The sequence below is a fragment of the Anas acuta genome, chromosome 13 (genome assembly GCF_963932015.1).
Source record: "Anas acuta chromosome 13, bAnaAcu1.1, whole genome shotgun sequence".
Taxonomy (NCBI): Eukaryota; Metazoa; Chordata; class Aves; order Anseriformes; family Anatidae; genus Anas; species Anas acuta.
In genome coordinates, this window is record NC_088991.1 from 13,954,225 (window position 1) to 13,967,737 (window position 13,513).

At 39.6% G+C, this 13,513-nt stretch overlaps 1 protein-coding gene and 1 non-coding gene across 4 annotated transcripts; both read right to left on the minus strand.

The window, feature by feature from the left end:
* Window positions 1-1,188: 1,188 nt before the first annotated feature.
* Window positions 1,189-12,542, minus strand: LOC137863518 (P2R1A-PPP2R2A-interacting phosphatase regulator 1-like). Of its 3 annotated transcripts, none has more exons than XM_068696701.1 (10): window positions 11,940-12,542; window positions 11,668-11,746; window positions 10,290-10,346; window positions 9,873-9,916; window positions 9,740-9,794; window positions 9,413-9,514; window positions 8,144-8,232; window positions 7,547-7,608; window positions 4,820-4,916; window positions 1,189-3,730 (listed from the first exon to the last, which is right to left on the minus strand). In XM_068696701.1, the coding sequence occupies exons 1-10, from the start codon at window positions 12,053-12,055 to the stop codon at window positions 3,580-3,582; spliced, it is 852 nt and encodes a 283-aa protein (XP_068552802.1). In that variant the 5' UTR covers window positions 12,056-12,542; the 3' UTR covers window positions 1,189-3,579. The 3 variants fall into 3 exon arrangements, with proteins under 3 accessions (XP_068552802.1, XP_068552801.1, XP_068552803.1); XM_068696700.1 differs by having other exon boundaries at window positions 7,547-7,611; window positions 11,940-12,533; XM_068696702.1 differs by lacking the exon at window positions 1,189-3,730 and having other exon boundaries at window positions 4,816-4,916; window positions 7,547-7,611; window positions 11,940-12,540.
* Window positions 3,817-3,963, minus strand: LOC137863993 (small nucleolar RNA U109). The gene has a single exon (XR_011101253.1). It is a non-coding gene; the product is annotated as a small nucleolar RNA U109 (small nucleolar RNA).
* Window positions 12,543-13,513: the final 971 nt, after the last annotated feature.

The window sequence follows — 13,513 nt, forward strand, 5'->3', positions numbered from 1 at the left end:
CCAACACGGTTCCGCCTAGAGTTGTAGTCTTATATTTAAAATGCCTTCAGCATTTCCAGTCATTAAAATTAGTATTTTTATGAAATCTAAAAAAATTCCACTTTACCAATTTTATATAGTATAGCTTTCCTTGTGCATTTAAAGATGACTTTTCCAATAAAGTCTGCAGGACTCAGATTTACATCCTCACCCACTGACAGTTTAATTAATTTAATTGTAGGAGAAAGTATTTAATCACATACAATCAGAAAAACAGCCCCTTAAACACAGGCTTTTGGGCCCAATATGAAATTCAATGAATTAGAATGAAACATGCATACTGCAATCCATTTCCTGATTCAGAACACTTGATATTATCAAAACACAATTCCACAGTTGACTTTTTTTTTTTTTAACCTCTCTAAACAACTTGTAAAATCCTTTCAGCATTTTAAGCCTGGTAAAAGAGGAGTCAGTATACTTCAGGTATAAAGGCAGTGCTAGTCTAGTTGTAATGAACTGTACAAACACCAACATCATAATGCTGTGCTAGTTAACATATCAAAAATATGCCATCTAAAATGCTGCTTGAATGACACAGATATCTGCTAGTATCCTAACTTTCTTTCCAATAGTTACAACATTAGAAGGAATCATCACTGGTGATTCTCAGCAGTACATACATATTAATGACTTATTTCAAAAAAGAAAAAAAAGAAGGTGAAGAAAGACAGGAATTCTCATATTCCTGTTTAACTCATTATGGCAATTCAGCGCAAGTAAGTCTGATGAAGTAAAAAAAAAAAAAAAAAAAAAAAAAAAAAAAAAACAGTGCTGTGTCAGTGTTTATCTGTTGAAGCTGACTACCAGCACCAGCTGGTGTTCTTCCCCAAAGTGATATCTAATTAGTTACAGACAATACAGTTAATAAGTTAATAAATCCAGAAATGCAACTTTTCAGTTTTAGTCAGATTGTGCTGTACTAGCCTTTACACTGCAATAAAGATCAATTCTGTAAGCAGCAGAAACTCACATGCAGTTAGGTGCAAATATCAACTATTAGAGTATTAGAAGACTTCATCTGTTTAGTTTTAAAATAAGCGAGTGGTATTACAGTTGTGAGTGTTAAATACGGTCCTAGATGGGACCTATTACGATTACAAAAAAAAAGACATTTAATCCTGAAACAACAGAAAAAGCATGTGTGTATTATATATATACATATATTTTATAAAAGAGCAACGCTTTCTGAAGAGTGGAGAATAGCCAGAACACTAAACCAATGCTGTAACAAGAGCCATTATTTGTGCGTTTGCTTTATGAAGCTTACATTCTAATGTTTACAAAGGGCAGCACTTATATAAGACTCTCCACTAACAAACAAATCTGGGATACATCAATTGTACAGGTAAGTCAGCCAAAAATAAGCGATAGCTATGTTCTTCTCAGTTTTAAGAAAGCATGCAATAGGTTTGCCCCTTCTGCCACCCCTTGTTCAGATTTGTAGATCACAGAACCAGTAAAAGGACAGTATAATGAAACCGGGGCACAGATAACAGATTGAATTTTATCACAGACTGTTTATCAATATTTTTACAAATGTAAAAGCAGCCTTCTTTCACCATCAGAAAGGCAGAGAAGATACAAGCATGAATAAAAAAATAATTAAGCAATTTAAGACATCAAAAGTTCAAGAAATAGCACTGTGCATATACAAATAAAATTAACATTCAATACTGTAGAGCTCGTTTAAAAATGGCACCAAAGGACAATATTTTACAATATGCACATTTATTTGAGGTGGGGAACTAATGCTCCACAGGTGAAGATGATAATACAAATGATAGTGCCACTGTTGGCCCATTATGGTACTTCTTACAATTTAATGAAAACACTTTAGAAAATAATCTGGTATGTACATGTCTTCTGGAAACTCAATGGCTTCTTCAGAACAGAAAAAACTATGGTTCTCCCCCTCCCCTTTTTAGCCAGACAATATTGCCAGAGATTGTGCTCACTCTTAAAGCACATAATCTTACTTTAAATTCAGTGCTATTTTCTTTCAAAAAGATCAGAAGTTGTACTTTCAGATAACAAAAGCAATTATGTTACAAACATTCAAAAATGGAAGCTTATGATTCTGGCAGACAATGTTGCGTATTAAATACAAACCAGCCAGCAATTACCGAACATAAAAAACTTATACAATCATAAAAAAATACTATAATTCATCACCACAGACTTTTTACATAGTTATAAATAATAAATAGCATAACACAGTAGATTACAAACGGATTTATTTTGCCCCGTTAAAGTCTTTTAAAAGTAAAATCTCTATTGTCTTTCCTCAGACTGACCAAAGTACTGTATCAAGACTAGTCATAGTCCAAATATAACTCCTTAGCCAAACAAATTTGCAGAGCTTATATTCAAATCTAAATTTTAAGGTCTCTCCTTACAAATCGAATGTTCGCTCTGCCATTTGCCCTGCTTATTACGAAGGCATAAACGCTGTATATAGCAGCTTCAAAAGTCACTATGTAGGCTGCCATCTCACAGCGTGGTTGGACTGCCCACAGCACCTTGTAACGGAGCACACACCTTGGAAAGGAACGCTAAGGAAAGCAGCATTGACGACAGAATCTGGTAAGCACTCTATAAACAAGCTGTACACAAAGGACTTCCCTCCCCCCCACCCCGGTTTACATTCCATAATTCTGTAACAATGTCCCCTAAGGCACAAAAATACCTGTGACCTCAATGCCACAGGAGACATTGATGGTGCCATACATGTTCTCCTACACAGTAGTTTAAATAACTTAGTTATCTGCACTGTATGTCTTAGATCGAGGCATGGATTAATTTTCCTTGGCCAAATGTTTCTGATTATTGACCGTATTTTCATATAGTCCGTAGGACGAAGGATCTGGGGAGAAAACTATGCAGCTATTTCAATCATGTTCATTCGTAGAATATTATTTCTTCACCAACGGCAAAAGTGGCAGTCATTAGTTGTTTGTTTTTTTTTTGTAATGTAATAGAGTGAGATTTCCAGACCCATTGTGGTCTCCTGTAACAAAAGTGACTAGCAGCACTAAGAAAAATTTGTTTTCTCCCTTCTGCAAAAAGGATTTGAGGCTAGTGACTAAAGAAAAAAAAAAAGCAGGAATAGTTTCACTTAATGGTTGAAGTGCCAGACAATAAATTAGTATTTTCAAATCCTTGCGAACCAAATTATTTCCCTAGACATAGTGACCACGATAATAATAGAAGTATTTTCCTAAAAATTGCAACACTAATAGGTAGATACCTATCTTGGAATCAAAAAGTGTATGCAAGTTCTTGAAAGCAAGAAGTTAGTATAATCTGAGCAGACATCTTGTTTAAAAAATAAATCCGCAAAACCAGACATTAATATGGTCTACAATGTCCATTAAATGGATAAATCAAAATCACTGGAAAGTTGCCAAGGATTACAGTTACACTAATTTTCCATGTAACAATCCTCATGTTAACGGTTCAAGGATCAGAGTTCATTTCTCTGTACGAGTGTACAGTAAGGGAACAGCACAGCCAAACACCGACTCGGAACTCATTAAGTCACTTAGGTGAGAGATCATCCATCAAAATGAATGAAGAGCATGAATTTGAACACGTTACTGGAGACTCTGTGGTTATGCTGCCTTTAGTCAGTGAATCAGATGAAGAGCCAACACTGCTGCTACTCCCATCAAGTATGTCTGAAGACAGGCTGAGGAAAAAGAAAATGGTTATTTAGTAACACAGGCATCATGAATTTGTCTACAAAGCTAATGTACTTTTTCTCCTTCATAGGAAAGATGTAGGAGACATATACTACCACTCAGTCTTTACTCCAAGACTGGCAGCCCTGAAGACTCCTTGTTTGCTGTAGCATGTTATATGTATATTCATGCTCCTTAAGGGAACGAGGAGCAGAATTTTTTTTTTTTTTTTAACATGCAGAATAAATTACTACTCTGATTTTAATCAGTTGTAGAAAGGAGATGACAACTAACAAGTAAAATCTTAAAAAGATTACAGGAAAGAAAGAATAAGAATCTCATCAGCAATGCAGCATAGACGTCGTTAATTAGCTATTATGTTTTTAAAATGTTACACTACTCAAAGCAAGATTTTGAAATGCGTTTTTCCTTCTTAAGTAAGGAATTACTCTGTTTGGATTCTGAAGTCTTGATACATGATTCCAGACAGCTTGTAAAAAAGATGCTTTTGTAATTTAGCTGGAAGTAAAATGAACGAAATATTTCTAGGTCCCAATTCCATAGGTATATTGAAATCACAGTAATACGGAGTTGATATTTTAGAATACTTAGTATCTGACTTCTGACTATATATTCAGCTTTTTATGATCATAATCATAAAGGAGACATAAATCAGAATGGAGACAAACTTGACAAGTTCAAGATTTTTAGTGTTAATATCAACTATGTGACTGCAGCAACTATTCACATACACATTATCTAGGTATTCAGGTAAGTGCCACAGATACTACACAGTCACTGCCTACAAAATACTGAAATGATGAAGCATCTTCAGATGAAGGAACGTTGCTAATGAACTAATCATGACTTGTAACGACTATATTCAGAATGACAGTTTTGATATACAAAGTCTAGGCTAGTGTCTGCTCAGGAAGAACTGATCAAATGGACAGGAACATTATCATACTACACTATCACAGAATTCCCAGTAATACGTATATGCAAGCTATAAGCAAAATATTTTTTTCTGAAGAACGGAAAGATTTGTATGGATGCACATTCCCTGGTTTGGCAATTTAGGGCACGCAATATTTTACCATGAACTGAGATCTGTCAGATGTGTAACATCTGGAGAAAGCATGTTGGTTGTTCCTTGAAAAAGTCTCTTTGGCTGACTTTCAGTTTCCATTTCACCTGAAGAAAATAGTGCAAATAATCAAACTTACTCGAGTCTCTGGAATGTCCATTTAATATTTGTTTATAGTAAGAGAGAAGTTTGTCCCATAATAGAGCAAGCTGGCATTTATGACGTGGTAAATCTTCTAATCCAGTCAACCAAGCACTTAGATAAGACATTAATTTTATGCTAGCTGTTGTTTAATCATCTAGTCCATTCTTTAACTAATGCTCTGGCAGTATCTGACAGGCTACAGTGAAAGATCTCAAAGACACAAAAACAGACACTTCCTAAGTTCAGCCTACAATCAAACAAAATAATCTAAAGCAAACTAATTACCGTGGCTTAATTTTAAGTGAGCAGTTGAGATAAGGCAACCGACGTATCCCAAAATCTCAAGATTAAAGTTCTTAGTGATTACAGAAATAGAAATGCCAGCTTGGTACACGGTTTCACTCTCCTGAGTACAACAAATACTTAAACATATGTACACTTTTACATAAAAGCTGAATAGAAAAAAGTGAGCATGTGTATGCATTTCCAATTACTCATCATGGATCAGACTTTGTACCTGTAATCATCTACTGACATTAAAAGATTAAATGTGATGGGGAGAATTCATAAGGTCTGTTTAGTATAATCCACCCTGAGAATGAGCTAGCTCATTAATAGCTTCTGTATAATAGACATTTTGAAATACCAAGAACTTGCAGATAACAAGCTTAAAAGAAAACCCTCTTAGCTACAATATAGTTCAATTTTCAGCTTGGCAGCAAAAACATAGGAAACGGAAATAACTTTGTCTTTTTACCTACCAGCAGCTGCAGTGTCAGTTTGAAAATCTGACAGAAGCTAAGCATTTCAGTTAAACAGTATATATTTATGATAGACAACAGAATCCTACTACCATTCATTTTATGCAAGACTGATAACACCCCAAGTTTATTTCCTTTAGCTAACAATCCCCCACCCCCTCTTTTTTTTTTTTTTTTTTAAGGGAAAGAATGACAACTTCCATCAAGCAAAATGGGGAAAAAAAAAAAAGATATTCAATACTTGGTCTTACATGTAAGTGAAAAAAATGCAAAACAACAATTAAAGTAACACTTGCAACACTTGAAATTTCACAAAGCTGCACTGCACAGTGCAATTAGTATTAATTCCCTATTGCAGTGAAATGTTCTCAAATGCATGACACATTTAGGAAAATAAATTAGGTTCATTTATATGGATTAGATATTTTAAAATTAGGTAACATTTTGAACTATTTCTTGATATTTCCAGTAAAAACCTTGTATCTCCACTTTGTAGAAGATGCTCCACCAGAGCACATAGACAGGTTGAGGAAAGCCTGCCCTTTTTGTTCTGTTTTTAATACATTTTACAATTGTACACAAGTTATTTTAAGTAAAACATCACAGCATGAATACCTATTCCCTGTTTATCACTGAGCTTCATACAGTTTTGTACATTTTTTAATGATTCTAAAATTCACAGAAATTCATAATTGTTCTAGGATGTAGTTTGAATATCCTTAATGCAGACTACTTTCAATAAAGAATGCAGTTTTCCTCATTCAGGAGGAAACCTCTTGAAATTCAACAAAGGCAAGTAAATGCAGCATCCTGCACCTGGGAAGAATACTCCCTCCCCCACCCCCAAAGCACCAGTACAAGCTGGGGGCTGACCTGCTGGAAAGCAGCTCCGCAGAGAGGGATCTGGGAGTCCTGGCAGCCAGCAGGCGGACCACGAGCCAGCAATGGGCCCTTGTGGCCAAGAGTATCCTGGAGGGCATTGGGAAGAGCACTGCCAGCAGGTCAAGAGAGGTGTTTCTCCCCCTCTACTCAGCAACTGGTGAGGCCTCTGCTGGAGTACTCTGTCCAGTTCTAGGTTCCCCAGTACAAGAGGGACGTGGAGCTCCTGATGCAAGTCCAGCTAAGGGCTACTAAAATTATATGGGACTGAAGCATCTATAAGGAAAGACTGAGGGAGCCAGGTCTGTTCAGCCTGGAGAAGGCTTTACATTTTTACTGTGAGGGTGACTGAGCACTGGAACAGGATGTCCAGGGAAGGTGTGGAGTCTCCTGCCCTAGAGATCATACAAAAGCCATCTGGACACACCACAGGGTAATGTGCTCTAGGGGATCCTGCTTCAGCACAGGGGTTAGCCTATACCATCTCCAGCGGTCCCTTCCAACCTCAACCATCCTGTGATTCTGTAAAATAACACTGATCTTCCCTGCACTCATCTCTCTCTCACCTTCTGAACTTTCCTAGTAAAAACAAACATTCAGTACTAAGTTTAGAAGATACTGCATGATAAGCAACATTCCTTGGATGATCTGAAGGGTGTGCACCGCACAGTGGTAACTCTTAGGAATGCCAAGGCTCACAAATATTCACAAACATTTAATTTGATGTGGAATAAAGTTTGCCTCTTTCAAGCAGTAGCTGTTCTAATGTTTTTCATTCTTGTATTTTAGACTAGCTACTTTACATTATATGTGTAAATTACAATTGGTAAATTCCAGTTCACCATGGATACAAGCACATTATATATACAGGAAAACAACAGAAAGAAAAAATGTATCTTCCTGCTGCAAACCTACATCCATACTAAAGCATCTGACAATGTAAATACACGTACCTTTTCTTTTAATGGGGCCAAGAACACTAGGCCTGATACAGTTGATTGGACTTTGACTCCTCCTGCTAGAGAAAATATTGATAGTAAAAGTTCCAAGTTTGAACACCACCATACTTAGCATCAAATCAACACAACCATATATCAAATGTTTGTTAAAGCTATTCCTGTACAATTGGAATGCTTAGGGAATCTGAACACACAAAGAAGTGCTGCCTATTAGAGCAAATTATCTGCCACAGAAAATTTGTTAAGTTTTCTAGGGTCTTCTCCTTCTCTTAGTACATGCTCACTTCAAGCCATTTCTATCTTCAGTATAATATTTATATGAAATTGATACAGTGACAAATTAATCGAGTTCACTGGAAGGACCAAGGAATTTCCTCACAAGAAACAGTCTAGTTTAAAGATTCTTGTAAGAACACTCATGTAAAGCTACCATTGGTAAAAAATAAACCTGCAAAGCATTTTTACATGGCAATGCTTCAGCTATTCTAAAAATGAAGCCTCTTTTAATGCTTTGGCATCAGCTTTAACTATCTTTATGCTAGCCTTGGAATTTAAGCCAACGTATACCTGTTGCTTTCAGAAGTTACTTACTTGGAGAATCGCCTTGTTGGACTGGGAATAGGACTTGGAGGTAATCCATTACTGCTCACAAACATTTGCAATGATGGTGAAAAACACTGCTGCAGAATGAATGACATAAAGATGATTCAGAATTCCCTTTTAAATACTGAAGTGTCACGCCCCCAATCAAAATACCCCCAATTAAAGAAAACTTAGTAACAGAATAAGGCAGAAATGATTAAACAGAATATTGGAGAAATTAAAACTCAACTTGCAAAAAATACACTGGCTAATGCAATACTGCTCAGATTAATCTGAAATTCAAAACTGTATGAAATCCAAAATTTAAATAGACTGTTTTCTAAATAAAACTGTTGTTTCTGTTCTTCCCATTACAGTTAGAAATACCAGTACAGTACTCAGGACTTACTTTTTTTCCAATACATTTGTTATGCAAACCAGCTGAGTTTACTCAAAATACCTGAAAATTTAATACAGTCTGCCAGAGCAGAAGAGACTATTTAGCTCTGTGATACTGTAGCTCATTTGATCTTAGCCTGTGAATACCCAAAGCTAAGCACACAAATATTTCTCTCAAGCTCACTGCAATAAAACATTAGCAGTACAAAAGCAGAACCACAAAAAAAGGCTAAGAACAAGGTCAGGCAGCCCACCTTTAAACACAGTTACCATTTTTTCTGTGCTAACATTTCAGTTTTCCCATCCTTACTGAAAAAAAAGTAGTTTACCCAAGATTCACCTTTTTCCTTTTCCAGCATTTGCTATCAGTCTTCAGTGCAAATTAAGCATGCCCAATTTTGAGCTGAGTCCTTCAGTGAGTTTATGCCTTCCTTTCCATAACTGATGGACATAAATTACTCCTCCTCGCCACACAGATCTGCAGCTTCTGCTGTTTGCCTAATCTCTTCCTCTCCACATACAATACATTCAGATTTTGGTGCTTCTTCCCCAGCACGCCCCAATTATGCGGTTGAAGATCAAGTCTGTATACGATTACTACAATGACCTCTTCTAACTTCCCTGTAACCAGAATCCTAACCACCCAAACATTACACAAATAGAAGCAAGTGAAAACATGCAGTGTGAAAGAATTAGCACACTGCTTAAACTCTGCAGGCTCTAAGGTAAGCATCTGATTATTAGAAAACAGTAATACGTGGATTTGGGTTGGGTTTTGTCATTGCTGGTTTTTAAATCTGTGAAGTTTCACATTTTAGAATTTTCAGTGAAGGTGAACTGTAAAGACGTGTTTTCTGTTTGGTGTTTCACTTATCCTACCTTTCCTATTCCTCTTGTAGGTGAAGGTGCCGGCGAAACTGGAATGAAGTCTATTCTCTTTGGGGAGGAAGATTTCTCAGACTTGTCCAAGTCATTGTCGCTCTATAAATACAAAAGTTTCAAACTTCACAGTTGCACAAGACACTACCTTAGAATCCAAGCTACAACCTTCCATGAAAAGTTGTTAGGCCAAGTACGCAAAAGAGCTAAAACAGATGAACTTCGGTTTATCTGAGATTATTTCCACAGTTACTCCTCTCTTTCCCTTAAATTCATCAGTTGAGCGTAGAAGTGGAATTAAATATGAAACATCTATAAAGAGATTACCAGGCTCAAGCTTTCCTCCCATGATTGGCTTATCTGCATTGCTGTTTGCACTTCCCTAGAATACAAAAAATCCCATCAGTAGCTACAAAGAGGATAACTGACTATTTTATCATCTTGTTTCCATAACACTCACCTTTCGTGTGCTGTTTCTCTGTTCATTAAATCCACTCCTTCTTCCTGCAGGAGATAAACATTTTAAGTTTTTATGTAACATCTGTTCATCACAGGTACTTATAATACTACTCCTGATTCAGTAATTTGCTTTTAGAATTGAAATATGGACAATAGAAGCTCTCCAGAAAGAAAAACTGCTATAAGCCTACCTCAGCATTTCTCTTAAGGAAACAGCACTCCAAAAATGCAAGGTAGTTGAAACATGACAACAATAAGCCTTGCAATCACACTTCCGTGTTGAAATTAAATCTTTTTTAGCTCTGTTTCCTCTAATACTTGAAAAATTCAATAGGAAAGAAACTCACATTATGTATTTCAGTATTATATAAATGCTTTTCATTCTGTTACTAAATATATAGTTAAAAACCTCACTTACCCTTCTGATCTGATGAAGTCGACTACTAGGAATACGAATGGGAGATGATGACAGCAACTGAAAAAAAGTGACAGCCACCATGATTAAATCGCAAACCAACAGCCTGCATCCACCCATACACCTACATTTTTGTTGAATTAAAAATGAGCTGTACAACTTCATGTGGATGACTCAAATAATGTTGCAAAATGAAAACACTGACCTTCAAAAGACTAGTTTTACTACTTACAAATTCATTCTGTCACTCTGCAAGCAGTGCTGATCTCAGAGTTGCATGCTCTTAGTATCTCAAGTGCACAAACAGCTGTATGTGCCATTTAAGCAAGAGAAGGATTATAAATGAAACTGAGAATATTATCTAACTCCCTACTGTCTAGAATAAGACGACAGACCCCTGTACTAACTTACTCAACCAGCTTACTTTTATAGAGTATTTCAGCTCCATCTTGAAGAGCATTCTGTAAACCTTTACTTTTGCAGTTGCGAAGTACCTTATACATCTAATCCCTCTGAACCTTTGGCTAGTGCCACATACAGCCAACAGTTCTCACTCAGGATGCCCACGTGTCTGTCTACATGACACCTACTATTTGAGTTCCAAAGATTTGCAGTCTGTCTTTAAACATACCTCATAACAAAAGACTTTGAACTAGAACTCCACTGCATTTTTTCTGAACAAGATAAAAAACACAGAAGTAACACATATTTTAGGACTTCACGTTCCACAGGTTTTGAGAAAAACAATTTAATCTTCACTACCCTTGGATGAGAGAGGAAAAATAGCAGAAAAGAGCACATAGCTCAGCATAAGCTGACAATAAAGAAAGAGAGAAAAATGAAACATAACATCTTTGAAAAATCAAGTAAGTGCACTACTGTATGCTAACAGATTTATATAACAAGAGGCAGAATATCAACCAGGATATAAAACTCTTCTCCATATGATTCTCTGATGTCTAGTGTTCAGCCTTTGCAAAAAAAAAAAAAAAAAAAAAAGGCCCCGTGAAAAAAAAAGGTCAATGGAGCATTGCAAATCCCTCTCTTCCGTTTTTACAACAAATTAAAAGAACCATTGAAGACTTTCAATTGTGATAGCAGTTTTTTCTTCCCATCTGTGTTCAGGTCCAAATTAACATTAAGATAGTACTTAATACCAGAAATCAATCATGGTTCCTGATACTGTTCCGTTCTTGGGGATATGCAACTAATGCACAAGCATTGTTTTATTGTAGGCAGCAGCTGCAGGTGAAAAATGCATATTCTGCAGTCTGGAATCTCGCTCTGACACTTAGTGCAAGCACAAATCAAGTTTAACTTCATTTCTCCAGCCCAATTACTTCTTGTTAGGTGTAAACAAAACATGCTTGAGATTCCTTACCATACTGTGACGGCTCATAACTGTTGTACTGTTCCTGCGAGTTCGCAACACATAAGGCTGAAAAACCTGCGAGTTGTCACTGCAGGGAGAAAAAAACAAAAAGGCTTTGTGAGCAGCCTTCTGAGGGATGCTTAGAACCACACTTTCCTTAGAACCACACGGTGCTACCGCACGTACATCCATCTCCAGCGCATGGCAAGCACCCATTTCACTTCCACAGCTTTACCGCAGGCCCCGGCCGAGGGCTCCGGGCCGGGCCGGGCCGCGCTCACCTGAGCCCGTGGATGAGGGGGGCGCTGTTGGATCTCCTCAGGCCGCCCCCGTCGCTCGGGGCCGCGGCGCTCCCCGGCGGCAGCTCCAGGTCCAGCTCCATTTTCTCCTGAGCCATCGCGGCCCCGGCCCCGCCTGCGCCTGCGGCTCGGCCCGCTCCGCCGCGACGCCCATTCACTGCCGCCGGCCGCCGCGGCTCCTCCTCATCCCGCGCCGCCGCCGCCGCCGCTCCCCAGGGCGCGGGGCGCTGCGGCCGCCCCTACAGGCCCCGCGGGCGGCGCCGCGGGCAGGGGCCGGGGGCGCGCCGGGCCCGCCGAGGGGGGCGGCCCCAGCAGCGCCCCATGCCCCTACAGCAGCCCCTACAGGCCCCTGCCCGGCCCCGCGCCTCCCGGGGCCGCCGCCTGCGCGCGGGGCGGGGCGGGACGGGACGGGACGGGACGGGACGGGACGGGACGGGCGCGGAGGCCGCGGGACGGGACGGGAGCGGAGCGAGCGCCTCAGGCCCGACGCCCCCCGCCGCCGCCGCCAGCCCCGGCGCCGCCACCCAGCGCGCATGCGCGGGAGGCAAGGCGGAGGCGCGGCCCGCAGCTTACCGCCCGCCGCGGCGCACGCGCCCTGCCGCCGCCCGGCCGCTACCGCGCATGCCCGCGGGAGCCGCGTCGGGCCCGAGCGCCGGCTTCGGCTCCGCTCGGGCTCCCGAGAGCCTCCGAGGCGGGGGCGCGCGCCGATTGGGCGCCGCGGCGGGGCGTGTGTTTGAAATGGACCAATGGGAGGCGGGGGGGCGGCTGCGGCACGCGGGAACGCGGTGTGAGGGGGGCCGCGGGTTCGAGTCCGGCGCTGCCGTTGGGTTCGGTCCGCTCAATGCCAAGCGATCAAAATACTGCAGTTTGTGTCTTCTCGTTGTTTTTTATTTTTTACATATCCATCTATAGTAACAGCTGCAATATACACGCTTGTCTCTTACATTCAGGGGTTCTTCAGGGTCCTTAACAGCATCGCATTTCAAACAGTTTTTATTTTCCTCTGGGAAATGGCCGTTGTTTTCTCAAGAGTGTTAAGCACAGAAAAAGTTGGCATGGGAAACTTTAACTTCTTGCTATTTCAACTTTTTTTAAGTGGAAATATAGCTGCATAAACTATTCCACTACTTGAAAAAGACTGAATGTAGATGACCTTAGATAACGGAGTAGAACTGCCCATAGCGTTGCCTTTTTTGTTAATCAAGACTGAATCAAATGTTTTCCGCTGTTCTATGCTCAATGTAGGACTCTAATCAACTCTTTTGTTGAAGTTCAGTATTTCTTGCATTATACTGATGCTATTGAAGAACTTTGTGCCTACTGTGTATCTAAGATGACTTAACAGGGCCCACACGTAATACATTTAAAGTATTTTCAAGCTTTATCAATATGTGTTTATACTGAAAAACCTGGAGACAAACTTCCCTGCCTTGTATTATTGCAGAAGGAAAACCTTTTACAACCTTATGCCATTGCTTACACCATGATATATTGTAGCCAGTAATGATGCCTTTGAGATGATACAGAATCCCTATCTATTCTGGGAAACACAAAAC

What these genes read in the sequence shown, in the direction of transcription:
- LOC137863518 (XM_068696700.1), bottom strand. Translation starts at nt 12,055, where the DNA reads ATGGCTCAGGAGAAAATGGAGCTGGACCTGGAGCTGCCGCCGGGGAGC. An exon ending in AGAGAAACAGCACACGAAAG is followed by an intron (nt 9,795 to 9,872) that starts GTGAGTGTTATG and finishes TTTGTATTCTAG; the next exon opens with GGAAGTGCAAACAGCAATGC. An exon ending in CTGACAGATCTCAGTTCATG is followed by an intron (nt 3,731 to 4,819) that starts GTAAAATATTGC and finishes CTTTTTCCTCAG; the next exon opens with CCTGTCTTCAGACATACTTG.